This window comes from Mesocricetus auratus, unplaced genomic scaffold, assembly GCF_017639785.1.
Source record: "Mesocricetus auratus isolate SY011 unplaced genomic scaffold, BCM_Maur_2.0 Super-Scaffold_100007, whole genome shotgun sequence".
Taxonomy (NCBI): Eukaryota; Metazoa; Chordata; class Mammalia; order Rodentia; family Cricetidae; genus Mesocricetus; species Mesocricetus auratus.
The window spans coordinates 54,880,698-54,896,704 of NW_024429191.1; the positions used below are offsets into that span (position 1 = coordinate 54,880,698).

At 45.5% G+C, this 16,007-nt stretch overlaps 1 protein-coding gene across 1 annotated transcript; it reads left to right on the forward strand.

Moving 5' to 3' along the window:
• Positions 1 to 7,058: 7,058 nt before the first annotated feature.
• On the forward strand, positions 7,059 to 14,878 carry Timm22 (translocase of inner mitochondrial membrane 22). The gene is made up of 4 exons (XM_040749168.1): positions 7,059 to 7,344; positions 9,860 to 10,056; positions 11,488 to 11,560; positions 13,514 to 14,878. Exons 1-4 carry the CDS (start codon positions 7,107 to 7,109, stop codon positions 13,588 to 13,590), a joined length of 585 nt encoding a protein of 194 aa, XP_040605102.1. The 5' UTR covers positions 7,059 to 7,106; the 3' UTR covers positions 13,591 to 14,878.
• Positions 14,879 to 16,007: the final 1,129 nt, after the last annotated feature.

Here is a 16,007-nt window from a genome sequence, read left to right on the forward strand (position 1 = left end):
GCCCCGCCCACAGGGCCGCCCAGCCACTCCCCTTCATGGCCACGCCCCTCCGTGGCTGGCCCGCGCTGTGCAGACAGGCCCGCAGCAGCTGGCGCCTTGGCGCGGGCCTCCTTTACGTGGCCAAAGTAAGAAACTTGACCCGAGTTCTACACCAGGACCAGAATGCCCGGACCTAAGGCAGGAGAAGAGTCCCCCGAACTGGCTCTTTCCGAGGCACCGCTGCTCCTAATTCCTCTCGCCTTCCACTTCTAAACCCTCTTCACATTGGAGTTCTGCACCGGTTCTTGGTCTCTTCCAGCCTCTCCTACTCCCTTTCCTATACTAGCTCTTAAACCATTTCAAACCCCAATGACCTCGTATAAATCTTGTAGGATTTAACGTCTTCATCGTTCAGTGTCACTGTATCAGGTCAGGTCTTGTTCAGCAGTCATCTGTGTGTTTTGTGCTCGCTACTATAAGTAGACTGGTGGGCACCACCTATCTCTATCTTGTGCCAGGCACAAGAGAGAGAATTCATAAATACTGTGGGCTGATTTCAAGTCACAGTGTGGGATTTCAGTCCACAGGTCGCTGGAACCATTCCCCGATGGGAAATGGCTCTCTTCCATTTCCGTAAATGTATGCAACAGATGGCGCGGCATCTCCAAATCAGTGCTGGCTGCTCTCCTGACTCGGCTCCATAGCTTATCTCAGGTCTGCTGGTAGTTGAGGAAAATTCTAAGGATTTCCTCCCCATGTTGAAAGATACTTTCCAATGCTTAGGAAGAGCCTTGATTAAACAAATGGCCTTGTGGCAAGTCTCCTGACCTCCCATTACTCCTAGGCACCAAACACAGAACAAATATATACCATCACACACACACACACACACACACACACACACACACACACACGAGGACCATTGATGTGTATCATCAGCTCAGCTACCAACAGTGACATTTTAAAAAGAAAATCCAAAGTGACATTTAAAAAGAAAACCCAATCACGGCCATCCTCCAAGGCTTTGGTAGTTCTTTCTTTCGGATCTGCTGCCATCTAATGGAAGAGTGGAAGAGAAAAACTCCTACCAGCACAGTACATAAAGTTTAACTAGCTGAACACAGAATATTTTAATTACACAGGTTTCCTCCACTACAACACACACACACACCACACACACACAAAGGGCATGATGGGAGAACATTTAAACTTCAGAACTTAATCTCCAGCTCTGGCACAAATGCCCCCAAGGTCCTCAATGTGTTTAAGGTGGTAGGAAGAATTGTATAAGTGGTCAGCTCCATAAAATGTCTTCAAACAAACCAGTCAAGGTCATTAAGACAAAATCAGAGTAGTCTGACAATCTCTACATACTGGGGTCACAAAGGTGGCTGCTCATGCCTTTAATCCCAGCACCTAGGAGGTAGATCTTTGTTTGAGGTTAACCTGGCCTATAATAACCAGGGCTACACCCTGTTTCAAAACGCTAAATAAATATCATCATATTCACGTGTATGTGTGTGTCTCTCGTAGTATAGGGCACTGTGAGCCACCCCTTGTAAATTTAGGGATCCAAGCATGAATTCTCTAGCGTTCTTAACCACTGAGCCAACTCTCCAGCACCCCTAGAATCCTGTTTCGAAAGCTTTAAATGGATGGATGTGATGGTGCATTCCTGTCATTCCAGCCATCTGGAGGGTGAAAGCAAGAGAATCTTAAATTCCACGTTAGCCTGGGCTACAGAGGGAGGTTCTGTTTTAAAATAAATCCCATGGGTTAAAACGTTTTCTCTTCCCACCTGAGTCACATTTGAAATCCTCCTGAGTGGGTATTTGGTTTCACATATTTGGAAGCATGTTTGACAGACAGACATCTATACTCAGACATCATCAGATAAATTCTAAAGATGTGAAAGGAAGTCAGGGCCAGCACTCAGGAGGCAGAAGCAGAGGCAGGCAGATCTCAGTTTGAGACCGCCTGGTCTATGTAACAATTCCAGGCCAGCCAGGGATACATAGTGATACCCTGTTTCAAAAAGCGAAATGTGAAAAGACTCTAAGCATTGTATCAATTTATTTGTTTGTTTGTTTTGAGACAGGGTTTATCTGTGTGGCTCTGGCTATCCTGGAACTCACTCTGTAGACCAGGTTAAGCTGGCCTCGAACTCATAGAGATTTATCCACCTGCCTCTGCCTCTTGAGTGCTGGAACTAAAGGTGTGCAACACTACCACCCAGCTCAGCATTTTCGTCTTAGGCAAGTCGAAGAACAGAGTATCAGGAGTGGAAATAAGTGAAGAGGGACTCTGGGGTATTGGGAGTTGGGGGAAATAGTGACATCATTGTTGAGTGCTTAGCGTGGGTAAACTAGGTGCAAGGGTGATATGAAGAGGAGATTTGCTGAGCATTTTCCTTTCATTATTTTACAGGAAAGCAGTTTCCACTGGAGTATGTCCAAGCCAGCATCTGGCACCTGGGGAAGTGAAAGTTTGAACATATTGCACGTGAAATATAAATACAATTTGGAGAATTGTTGGTGCAGTGTGCCTTGGTGAGAAGCCAAAGCTTGCAGCTGCCTTTCAAAGGGGTGTGGAAGGAGGGGATTTGCAATGGAAATTATTCCAAACTCATAATTCCAGAAGGTGTTTGTTTTGAAAAGCTCAACAAGATTCACTTGGATTCCTGTGAAGAATTAGCCAATGTCCTTTGGCCTGGGGGGGAAGAGTCATTGTCTTCTGTATTGGGTATAAGAGACACACTTATAGAAGCTGTCCCTGCCAGGATTCAACTAATTATGTTACACAAATTTTAAATTTTGAATTAAAGAACCACAACATGCCTGATTTTGTAAGGGATGTATTCTAGTTTCTTTTGAAAAATTACAGTTGGAGGCATTCAAAATACAACAGAACAAATATGTTTGCCACTTTAAGATTCATAAATCAAAAACAAGATTCGGAAATCTTCAAAGCCTCATGAGGGGTAGCTTAGTGCTAGAGTAGCTGCATAGCATGCTAGAGAACCTAAGTTCAATTGCCTAGTCCTACAACAATAAGATTCATAAATCAGGGCTGGCAAGATGCCTCAACAGGTAATGGTGTTTGCCATGTGCCTTAGTTAGGATTTCTGTTGCTGTGAGAAAACACCATGACCAAAAGCAATTGGAGGGGAAAGGGTTTATTCTCTATACACTTCCACACATGACAGTCCATCATCAAATGAATTCAGAACAAGAACTCAGACAGGACAGGAACCTGGAGGCAGAAGCTGATGTAGAGGCCATGAAGGATGCTGTTTCCTGGTTTGCTCCTGATGCTTTCTCAGCCTGCCTTTTTACAGCACCTGGACCATCCCAGAGGTGGCTCCACCTACAATAGGCTGGCCCTCTCACATCAATCACTAATTAAGAAAATGCACTACAGACTTGCCTACAGACCAGTTTTATGGAGGCATTTTTTCACAGTTGAGAGTCCCTCTTCCCAAATGACTCTAGTGTATATCAAGTTGACATAAAACTAGCCAGCACACCATGCAAGCCTAGACACATGAGTTTGGTCCTTGGAAAGAGAGAACTGATATTGCAAAGTTGCCTTTTTGCTGTGGGATAATCTTTCTGTATGCTGTGAATAAATGTTGCTCTCATTGGTTGATAATAAAAACTGCTTTGGCCTATATAGCAAGGCAGAATATAGCTAGGCTGGAAAGCCAAACTGAATACAGGGAGAAAGAAGGGTGGAGTCAGGAGAGATGCAAGCCAGCAGCCCAAGAGACAAGATGCCAGAAGACTGTTAGCCACGACCATGTGGCAATACATGGATTAATAGAGATGGGTTAATTTAAATGTACCAGCTAATGAGTAATAAGCCTGAACTGTAGGACAAACGCTTTGTAATTACTATTAGGACCCTGAGTGGTTATTCAGAAGTGGCTGCGGGACAGGGCGGGACAGAGAAGCCTCTGCTTACCTCTGACTTTCACATGCATACCTGTACTCACACACACATCATGCATACACCTATACATACGTAAACACACACAAAATTTGGGGGCTGGAGAGATGACTAAGCAGTTAAGAGTACTTGCTGCTCTTCTAAGGGACTCAAATTCAATTTCCATACCTCATATGATGGCTCATAACTGTCTATAACTCCATTTCCAAAGGATCTGGTGCCCTCTTCTGGCCTCCTGAGTACCAGGCACATAGGTGGTACACAGATATACATACAAGCAAAACAACCATACACATAAAATACTTTTTGAAAATTAAAGATCCTACCAGGCAGTAGTGTTGTAACCTTTAACCCCAGCACTCAGGAGACAAAAGCAGGCAAATCTCTGAATTTGAGGCCAGCCTGGTCTACAGAATGAGTTCCAGGGCAGCCAGGACTACATAGAGAAACCTGTCTTGGAAAAAATAAAAGAAAATTAAACATCCATAAATCATCATGGTGGCACATACCTATAATCCCAGCATTTAGGAGGCTAAGGCAGGAGGATCCTGAGTTCAAGGCCAGCAAGATCTTGTTTCAAAAAAATAATTTTTCCCCTCAAGACAACATTTCGCTGCATAGCTCTGGCTGTCCCAGAGTTTGCTTTATAAAGAAGGCTGACCTTGAACTCACATAGATCCACCTGCCTCTGCCTCCAGAGTACTGGGACTAAACATGTGTGCCACCCAAAACACCCTGCTCAAAAATTTTTTTAGATGTCTCAAAAAGGGGGGGGGGAGGGAAGGAAGGAAGAAAGAAAGAAAGGTGTAATTCATCCAGATGGGCAACAGGAAGTGTACATACGGGAGTGTGTGTGTGTGTGTGTGTGTGTGTGTGTGTGTGAAGGAAGTTCTAGCTTAGCCCACCTATAGCTCCCAGTTACTCTTTGGTGTCAAAGGACATTAGTCAAAGCACCTTAAGTGAAAAGTTATCCATCCAGGAGCTGGAGAGATGGCTCAGCAATTGAAAGCATGGCTACTCTTCCAGAGGACCTGGGTTCAATTCCTAGGACCCATAGGGCAGCTCACAACCACCTATATAACTCCTGTTCCAGGAGATCTGGTGCCCTCTTCTGGCCTCCGAGGTACTGCATGCACTTGGTGCACAGACGTGCATTCAAGTAAACACATACAGGCATAAATCTAAATGAAATAAATCTAAAAATAAAGTCACTGTCTACAACAAGTCAGCGAGCTAAGCAGCACCTGCTGGCACATACCTTCTACCAGCCAGAGGACTTTGAAACTCTCCATTGTTACCATAGTCTATGCAACCCACACCCACATGCAATGCTCTGCCCTCAGCTTGGACTCTGTCTCTGTCTCTGTCTCTGTCTCTGTCTCTGTCTCTCTCTCTCCCTTGCCTCCCCCTTTTAAAGCATGAACTCGATCTGTAGACCAGGCTGTCCTCAAACTCCGAACTCACAGATCCATCTGCTTCTGCCTCCTGAGTGCTGGGATTAAGGGCTTGGACTTTCCCATTTCATCCTAACTTGAGCAGTTTCTTTTCCTCCTCAGCTCCAGCAGCAGACAGCACCCAAGAGAGCTGCAGACCAGCTAGAGTTCTTACAGACACCGGAGAAGACATAATTAGGCTTTCTTCTAATTCAGCACATGACCCCTGAGCTGTTTTCTTGAGTCTTCTGACAGAGGAGTTATCAGCTCAGTGTCACAATCTCCCCTGTAAATCTAACTCATCTCTAACTTTCTTTTTTTTTTTTTTTTTTTTTTTTTTTTTTTTTGGTTTTTCCAGACAGGGTTTCTCTGTATTGTTTTGGAGGCGTCCTGGAACTGGCTTGGTAGACCAGGCTGGTCTCGAACTCACAGAGATCCGCCTGCCTCTGCCTCCCGAGTGCTGGGATTAAAGGCATGCACCACCGCCAACTGGCTCATCTCTAACTTTCACTGGTTCACTCTGATCCATGGTGATAAGAGCCTAACCTCTATCCTTGTGACCATCAGATGAAACCTATACCACTGTTGGATGGTGATGGGAGAAGGAGATAGCAGATCAGTCTAACCGCTCCCCATCTATAATCTTGGCTAAGGGTAGTTCTTCCTTGGTCCATAGGGAGTTTCTCCATCTGATGGCTCCTGGTGGCTTGATTCTCCCTGACCCTTCCTTTGGGATTTTACTGTTGTGCTTTAAATGGATTGCCGGGTTGGCATTTTATTTTATTTTATTTTTTTTAATGCTTGGGGTTGAACCCATGGCCCAGGCATGATAGGTAAGGGCTCTACTCCTGGATTATCTCTTTAGAACATTTTCTGTTTCCCAAGTCCTGCTATCCTGGGAGATTGCCTCAATTCCTCTTGGATTCAACTTTGACTCCTCTCTCTCTCTCTCTCTCTCTCTCTCTCTCTCTCTTTCTTTCTTTTTCCTTCCTTCCCTTTTTTTTAAGGCAGGGTTTCTCTGTGTAATAGTCCTGGTTGTCCTACTCACTCTGTAGACCAGGCTGGCCTCAAACTCAGAGATCTACCTGCCTCTGCTGAGATTACATGAGCCACCACCGCCCAACTCATTTATTGGCCCTTCTTTCTCCTCAAAGGCTTAACTATATAATAAAATGTCTATTGAACATCTTCACGCCATGTTTCAACATTTACTTATTACCATTATTTGATCTTAGAATACCAATCAGCCTGTAGTCCTAGCTGACTGAGGTAGCATGATCACTGTTGCTTGGTGGGGCAACAAAGCGGGCACGCACGCCTTCTGCTGGACACTCCACAAACTGCAGCCCAGCAAGAGCCGGGCCTGCCTTGGTTTGCTTCTCAGAACGTCTGAGGAAGCCACAGGGCGAGCGAGCGCACAGCTTTCTGGGAAATGTAGTTAGACGTTTAAGTGTAGTCCCGGCACGCACTACACTGGAGCTTCCTAGTTGAGGGGGTGTTCTGGAGACCCCGAATCTTGTTTGTCAGTGCGTTTAGCAATGCCTTACAAACTTGACTTAGTGTTTACAGGAGACTTTGGGGAAACACTATAGCTATCTTGATGCTGGTGCACAGGCCGACTTTCGCTTCTGAAGCTTCCTCATTGTGGCGAATCTGCCGCTGTGGCACGATGGCTAGACACCTAGGGAAGCTTGTGGAATCGGCTGTGGGAAGTAGGACGCTAAAGGTTCTGGGTCCCTTACGATCATGGCGGCGACTTCTCGCAGTGCTGGGACTTCAGCTCCGGAGTCGGCGACTTCTGCCGAAGCTCCGCTGCAATACAGCCTTCTTCTACAGTACCTGGTGGGCGACAAACGTCAGCCCCGGCTCCTGGAGCCTGGCATCCTGGGCGGGATCCCGAGTCCCTCCAAGAGCGAGGAGCAGAAGATGATCGAGAGGGCGATGGAAAGTTGCGCCTTCAAGGCTGTGCTAGCCTGCGTGGGAGGTGAGGCGAGGCTCGTGGGACCCTTGGGAGGCTGAGGACTTGGAGGGCCTTGGGGTTCCTTGCTAAGACCACGCGCCTGGCAGACGAAGGACCTGTGGGTCTCGACCTTGATTGCACCCCGACTGGCTCAATGAACCCAAAGATGCCGCTCTTGATCCTTGGGTTAACATTCATAGTTGGGAGTTAGAGCGAAGACTCAGAACTACGGTCAGGGCCTGCAGATTGTTAAGTAGATGCTTTCGTTCATTCATTTATTCGTTCAAAAACTAAGCAACTGTCGTGTGCCAGGCAGTGGAAATGTGAATGAAAGTGACAAGAGCCCTGATAGAGAATTTCTAGGACCCGGGCAGACGAGTGCTGTAGACACATAGGGAATTGCAAATGCAAAGGTTCTGAAGTCAGGGAAATTTGAGGTTAATTCCAGCACTCGGGAGGCAGAGGCAGATGGATCTCTGTGAGTTCGAAGCCAGTCTGGTCTACAGAGTGAGTTCCAGTACAGCCTGCTTTACATAGAGAGACCCTATCTTGAAAAAGAAAAGAAAAACTATGAAGGCCAGTGTAATTAGGTAGTCGGGGTGGGGTAGGATGGGACATAAAAACAAACACACTTCCAGTGTCTGGGTAAAAAGGTTGACTGTGAGCTGGGCAGTGGTGGCGCACGCCTTTAATCCCAGCACTTGGGAGGCAGAGGCAGGCGGATCTCTGTGAGTTCGAGGCCGGGCTGGACCGACAGCCTCCAAAACAGAGAAACCCTGTCTCGTAAAAACCAAAAAAAAAAAAAAAAAGGTTGACTGTGTTTGTGGATGAGTTTAAATTTCATTGGGAATGAAAAACATTTATGAAATTCAAATAGCAGGAGTTCAAGTCTTAAAAATTGGGGATGAAGAGACAGATCTGAGTTCCAGGCCAACCTGGTTTGTATAGTGAATTTCAGGACAGCCAGAGTTACATTATAGAGACACTGCCTTAATGTAGTAGAAAGAAGAGAGAGCTTTGGACCTGGAGTAATTGGAAAGCAAGATGCTTTTGGGAGGGGAGGTAGTGTCCAGTTTCATTCAAATTACATGGATCTTGAGGTGAGAAGACATCTATACAGAAATGGCTAGAGACAAAGCCCAGTTGATAACATGCTTGTCATGCAAGCTTGAAGACCCGAGTTCAATACCCAGCATTCTGTAAAAAGTCAGGCATGGCTGGGTAAGGTGGCCCACGCCTCTAATCCCAGCACTAGAGAGGCAGATGGATCTGAGTTTGAGGCCAGCCTGGTCTACATAGCAAGCTCCAGGACAGTCTACACAGACAGATTATATAGGCTCTGTCTCAGATAGACAGACAGACAAATAGATAAATGTCAGTTATGCCTGAAAATGACTTGTAATCCCATTACTGGGAAAACGCAGGCAGATCCTTGGGCTCAGTTACCAGCCGGCCTAGTCTAATCAGTTAGCTCTAAGTCCATTGAGAGACCCTCTTTAAAAAAGAGAAAGATGGCCGGGAGTAGTGGCACCTTATTTTTTTTTTTTTTTTTTTTTTTTTTTTGGTTTTTTCGAGACAGGGTTTCTCTGTGGCTTTGGAAGCTGTCCTGGAACTAGCTCTGTAGACCAGGCTGGCTTCAAACTCGCAGAGATCCGCCTGCCTCTGCCTCCCAAGTGCTGGGATTAAAGGCGTGCGCCACCAACGTCCGGCTTTTTTTTTTTTTTTTTTTTTTTTAGTGGCACCTTATTTTAACCCCAGCACTCCAAAGACAGGCAGGTGGAGCTCTCTGAGTTTGAGGCTAGCCTGGTCTACAGAGCAAGTTCTGGGACTGCTAGGGCTGTTACACAGAGAAACCCTGTCTTGAAAAAAAAAAAAAAAGACAACAACAAAAGAAACAGGTGGATGTTCCTGAGGAGTGACACCCCAGGTTTGAACTCTGACCTATACCCACATACACACTAAGAAATGTTCAAGGTTTAGACAAGTCATTTGTTGACAGCAGCCTAGGATTTCCCACATAATAGCCATGCAACTTTGGACACAGTTACTTAACTTCTCTGAGCTTTGGTTTAGAGAGGACATCTGGGTGGTAGTGGCACACACTGTTAATCGAAGCACTTGGGAGGTAGAGGCAGGTGGATCTCTTGAGTTTGAGCTAGCCTGTTTGTTCTACAATAGCAAGTTCCAGGCCAGTTAGGACTACATATTGGGTAAAGCCACAAGTTATTGTGAAAACTAGAGTATTTCAGAATATATGGTAATGCCTATCAAGAGACTGTTATGGATATTGGCATGGTTAAGGGAATGATATACAAAGTTGATGAGAACTTGAGGGTGGCTGGTCTGCAGAGAACAAAGCTCAAAGGCTGTGAAATGAAAGGAAGAAATCTTAGGAGAGTCAGGGGGGGATAGACTCTGTGACTGGAGGAAGCAGGATTGAGATTGAGTAGCAAGAGACCAGAAGGATCATCTTCAAGTATCATCCCCAAAATGGTAGTCCAGAATGTGCAAAAGAACTTTTATCTCTGCTTGCTTCTAGGATTTGTCTTGGGAGGTGCCTTTGGTATCTTTACTGCAGGCATTGATACCAATGTAGGCTTTGACCCTAAGGACCCTTACCGGACACCAACTGCAAAAGAAGTTCTGAAAGACATGGGACAAAGAGGAATGTCCTACGCCAAAAATTTTGCCATTGTGGGCGCAATGTTTTCGTGTACTGAGTGTTTGGTAGAATCTGTAAGTGCCTCTTGCTTTTAAGAAATCCCTTTCTGGCCGGGCGGTGGTGGCGCACGCCTTTAATCCCAGCACTCGGGAGGCAGAGGCAGGCGGATCTCTGTGAGTTCGAGGCTTGGCTGCCAACAGCCTCCAAAACAATACAGAGAAACTCTGTCTCGTAAAACCAAAAAAAAAAAAAAAAGAAATCCCTGTCTGTTGCCATTGCATGTCTCCCCCATCCCCCTTTTTTGTGAGTTTTTCAAGACAGGGTTTCTCTATGTAGCACTGGCTGTCCTGGAACTAGCTCTGTAGATCAGGCTGGCCTCCAACTCAGAGATCCACCTGCCACTGACTCCTGAGTGCAAGGATTAAAGGTGTGAGCCACCACTACCTGGGTCCCCCTCCCCCCCTTTCAAAATCAATCATCTTTAAAAAAAATATACATTAAGACCAGGTGGTGATGGCCCATGCCTTAATCCCAGCACTTGGGAGGCAGAGGCAGGTGGAATGTCTGTGAGTTCAAAGCTAGCCAGAACAGCTAGGGCTGTTACACAGAGAAACCCTGTCTCGAAAAAAGAAACAATATGTGTATACACATACACATTAAAATTTTTGTGTGTCTTGAGTGTTTTGCCTTTATGTATGTATGTGCACCATGTGAGTACCTGGTGCTTGAGGAGACCAGAGGAAGGTATTTAATCCCTTGGGACTGGATTTAGGCTGTTGTTAACTGCTATTTGGGTTCTGAGAACCGAGCCTGGGTCTTTCTGGAAGAGCAGCCAGTGCTCTTAACCGATGAGCCATCAGCCCCCATTACACAACTTTTAAAAGAGCAGTGTTCTTAGTGTTCTTTCTGGAATGCAAACTAGAAATGTCAGGCCTTAGTCAGATGTGGTCTGTGTTTGCAACTTCAGCCCAAAGGAGCTGAAGGAGAGGAGCTTGAGATCTGGGCCATCCTGGGCTACATAGGAGAACTTTGCCTTAAAACACACATTTTAAAATGTCACATTTTGGTCTAGATTAGTCCCTAATGTGAACTCTGTACACATTTATAATATGGGGTTTGCTTTTTTTTTTTCCTATAAGGAAAAGTGATTTTTTTTTTCTTATTTGGTGCTGGGGATTGAACTTGGGGCTTTATGCATAGAGGATGTGCCCTACTACTGGGTCACATCTCCCACCCAGGTAATTGTAGTTAATGATTTAAAATTATACTGGAGCAAATAAGACATTTGGATTATTTCCCAAATGCTAGACTTAACTTCAGCCCTCTGGTGCCACCTGCAGGACACACGTATAAGCACATACAAATTTTCAGAACTTCCCTTTTGAAGTAAGGGTTTCTTTCCTCTGAGTAGGACTAAACTAGGCAGCTGGAAGCTCTGTGTTTTCTTCCCGAGTCGTCCTGCTGGCTCATTTCCCTGGCTCTAAACAGCATTTCTCTACCCACAGTACCGGGGAAAGTCAGACTGGAAGAACAGTGTCATCAGCGGCTGCATTACTGGAGGAGCCATTGGTTTCAGAGGTTAGTAAACCACTCTCAGACAGAGTGCTTTTCTTTTGTGGTCCAGGACAAAGTGCTGATGTTGACATTTCCCAACATGAGTGTTCTAAGGATGCTTGATAGTCTTCCCTCTGACAAATAAATCCTGGCTGCTTCTGTGTTGATGCAGCCCTGGAAACTTGCTTATATCCATCTGTGTTAGGCTTTTTCATCCTTGGCACTCTAGAGATTTTGGACCAGTTAAAATCTTTTCTTTCTTTTTAAAAACTACTTATTTTATTTGTGTGGGTGTTTTGCCTACATGTATATGTTTGTGTACCACATGTGTGCCTGGTGCCAGAGGAGGGCATCATGTCTCCTGGACTACAGATACTTGTGAGTCATGTGGCTGGTGGAAACCAGACTTGGTTGTCTACAAGAGGAACAAGTGCTCTTTTTTAACTGCTGAGCCATCTCTCCAGCCCCTAGGTAAATCTTTGTTGAGGTCTGCAATGGGATCATGTACATTGTAGGCTCTTTGGCCAGATGCTCATATTTTTAGGATGGGACAACTGAAAGCATCTCCTGCTGTTGTCAAAAGCCATCTGAGGGTGGGAAAATTACCCATAATTAACCATAGAGGTAGATTTTGCCTAGGAAAAAGAGCTTCTATATTGAATGTGTGAGATGATGTTCTCGTGGTAAGTAGTTGGCACATGGGATAGTGCAGAACCCTAGCTAAGTCACTCAAGCCCTGAGCGGTCCACACCTGCAGGCTGTGCTGAGATTCATTTCCTGACTTTTCAAGTTTCTGATCATTTTTCCCCCTTATTTTATATGGTTGTCAGGGTTTTGTTTGTTTTACAGTCTGGGAACCAGACCCAGGTCCTTGTAAACACTAAGCATGAGTTTAGTACTGAGCTACAGCCCCAGCCCCAGTGGTCGGTTTTAATTTTTGAATATAGATTTTAGTAGCTGTTGTCTTTCTTTCTGTAGTTGGGGACTCTTAGATTTCTACTAATTGAAAGCTGAGTGCATACTAGGCATGAATGATACGTGCATGTAAGCCTACCACTCAGAGGAGTCAAAGAATCAAGGGGGCTGATTGGAGACATGGCTCGGCTCAGAGTATATACTATTCTTGTAGAGTTCCATTCCCCACACCCTCACAGTTACCTGCAACTGTAGCTTCAAAGGATTTGACACCCTCTTCCAGTCTCCTCAGGCACCCACGTACACATGGCATTCACTCTCATATACACACACGTAAAAAGTACATTTAAAACACAAGGGGGACAGGGAAGGACAGAGGAAAGCTAAGTGCAGACATCCTCAAAACGTTAGGTTATTGGCTAGAAAGAAGCCAGCCCTCACCTCCTTCCTGTTGCAGTGTGGAGCATTGGCCTCAAGGATTTGAACTCTGTTAGAAGCAGCATGTATCACTGGGCTGCTCTCCATCACACACAGTCTGACTTAACCCAAGCAGAAGCTTCTCGTCTTCCGAGAGCCAGTGATCCGCCGTCATTAAAGCTGCACGGGCTCCTCACTGCCATATGTGGTTAGCAGAGCGACTTCTCTTTTGGTCTTTCTATAGTGTAGCTTTTTCAGGGCTGTGAGCTCAGCTCCCCCCAGGGTTGCTTTGATCACCTTCCCAGGAATTTATTCCATAAACAGATCAGGGTATAAGGCCATATGCTTTCATTTGATTCCAAGGGCCTCTTCCCTTATCCGGTTCTTGACTATGAGGGGCTAGTTCCATACAACTGGAAACAGTAATTGTTTGGAATTAGAAGAGCTAGACAAATGTATAGTTAAATGAAGCTCCATGGTTTGGATGGGATATGTTGATTCATTGAAATCTTAATGAGGCACTATGAGTTTGAATGACTGAACATGTTTGAATTGGTTTCTTTGCATCTGTGGTGCAAACTTTTGTAAGTATAGTCCAGTCTAGCACCTGTTACTATGGTAATACTGCTTATGTTTGCTTTGCAGCTGGTGTAAAGGCTGGGGCCATAGGTTGTGGAGGGTTTGCTGCTTTCTCTGCTGCAATCGATTATTACCTACGGTGAAAGAAATGGCCTGAAAGGAAGGAGGATGCCTGCCACCTTCAGAGCTGTTCTTTGGAGCACTTTCTACACACTTGGCATTGCTTCAGGGGCGAAGCCAATTGTCTCCCTCTTGGTGGTATGAGGGAACTACCTCATCGTTCTCTGCCTCCAGCCACTGGAGCAGCCATACTTTTCTGCTTCTGAATTCCAACCAGGTTTTTCAGGGTAGATTGTATGCCTCCTTGCAGTAAAAAGACCAGGAGGCAGTGTGTTGACTGTTAAGAATTGAGCTCAACCCAGGCTCAGTCCTGACCTCAATTCGCTCTCCAGCTGTGACCAGGGAGGTGGCAGTATGTTTGCCCATAGCCAGGAAGTTCTTCTGCCTTGAAACTCTGTGCAAGCATTCATCTTGAGTACCAGGGCAGGGCAAAGTAAACTTAGGCCATCCAGGAAAGCATGTCATTTCAGTTCGTATCTTTGCTATCCTTGTTAAAATATGTCTACAGGGGGCTGGTGAGATGGCTTAATGGTCCCAGGTTTTGTTCCCAGCACCACATTGTGGTTCACAACAGTCTAGTTCCAAGGATCCAAGGTCCTTTTCTGACCCCCGAGGGCACCAGACACCTCTACATAGATATACACTCAAGCAAAATATCCAGTTTTGTTTTTCTTTTTTAAAGAATATATGTACTGTTACAGTTATTTTTCAGATTTCACATCTCCCATACATGAGGCCAGGTAGCCCAAAGAGTGACAGCTCAATGGAAAGCTTCTAAAGAATTCTGGGAATTCTAGTCTCAGGGTTTGTGGAAACTGTACCTTTGTCACCATTCTGTCAGCCATGGGCGGGCTGATGGTCATGCACGCAGCTTGTGAGCCAGTGGTCTCAGGCCCCAGCCCTGTTTAAAGATACATGAGTATCTTGCTCTGGTTATCCTGCCAGCCCAGATCAAATGTGGAAGGCCTGCTCACCACCACCCTTGTTCTCCATTAAGTTTTTCTTTGGCTTTAGTTTTTTATTTCAACACTTGGGTCCAGTTATACCATGGCAGAAAACCAGCCTTTTATGTTTGGGCTGTGCCACTGAACTGCTTCACTGCAGTGTGTGGTGAAGAAGGAATAATGGACTCAGTCCTACCCTACTGTCAGCTGTGCAGGAGGCTCGGCAAAGGCCTGTAACTGGCTGCCTTCAGCCAGCATCCAGTCCTTTTTCCCTGCTGTATACTAACCCTTCTGTGAGTCCAACTTCACCATGAGTCATTTGAGTGTGTATATGTATGTGAGTGATGATATAAAATCCAGAGTAGCACCTTTTTGCTGCTTCCTTGGAATGGTATAAGTTAGTGCACAGGGATACTCTCTGCTGAATCCTTTCATCCATCCATTTTGCTAAGGAAAGAGTCCAAGGCTTAGCAAAGGCTTTTAATCCCAGCACTTGGCAGACAGGCAGGCGGATCTCTTGAGTTTAAGACCAGCCTGGTCTACAGAGAGAATTTCAGGACAGCCAGAGCTACATAATGAGACTCTTGTCTGGAAAAATGAAAAAGAAAATACCCAAAGCTTCATACATGCTAGGCAAGTACTCTTATTAGTGAACCCCCAGTAAATTAATTCTGTATGATGCCTGCCCTGTTTTCATAAGCACAAGGCTTCATTACTGAAAGACCAATTAGAGCATAGAGGAGTGTTTCCAATACTACCCATAAATTCCTCATTTAGGAACACTTTGAAGCAAGGATGGTTTCTACCTGGTACCTGTCAAAGTGCTCAAGTGCCTAAGGTCATTGACCAGTTGGTCTTCCACATGAGCCCCAGTACAAGAAATGTTGCCCTCACGACTGTCTTGGTAAAGAGGAGCCTCCAGGCTGTCAGTAGATACCAGTTGAACAAGCCAAGCCTTGTCCACGTAGACTATTCAATCAAGAGATGAATAGCTTCCTGTTTTAGGTGGCTGGGGGGCGGTGGTCAGTATGAGCTCATAAACCAAACAGTAATTTGCAGACACATCTGTTCCTGATCTTTGGAGTAAACAGTGTCCAATGGCTTTAGCTGGTGGAAGTCCCACACAAACCCTACTAGTTCTCCCAAGGGGGGTGGGGGAGCGGTGGGCTCTTGTTGGGGGATGTAGGTCTCTAACAAGCAAATTCAATCAAAGGCTGCCATAAAAGACATACCAATTTTGAGGAAAACAGATAAGTTTGTGGATAGCTATGGGCCACCTTTGCCATCTTTCCAAGGCACACTGATGATCAGGTCCATAGAAGTATCCCATGAAGGAAACGACAGCAGCGATGACTTGGATATGTGGATAGAGTGAGAAGAGGGCTCCCCCACCCCCACCTGCCACAGTCCCCAGAAGTCAGAAGAGAGGGTCAAGGATAGACGGATAAACAGGTTCCTGCAAACATCTGGGTGCAGCTGGGAGGACTTAAAATATT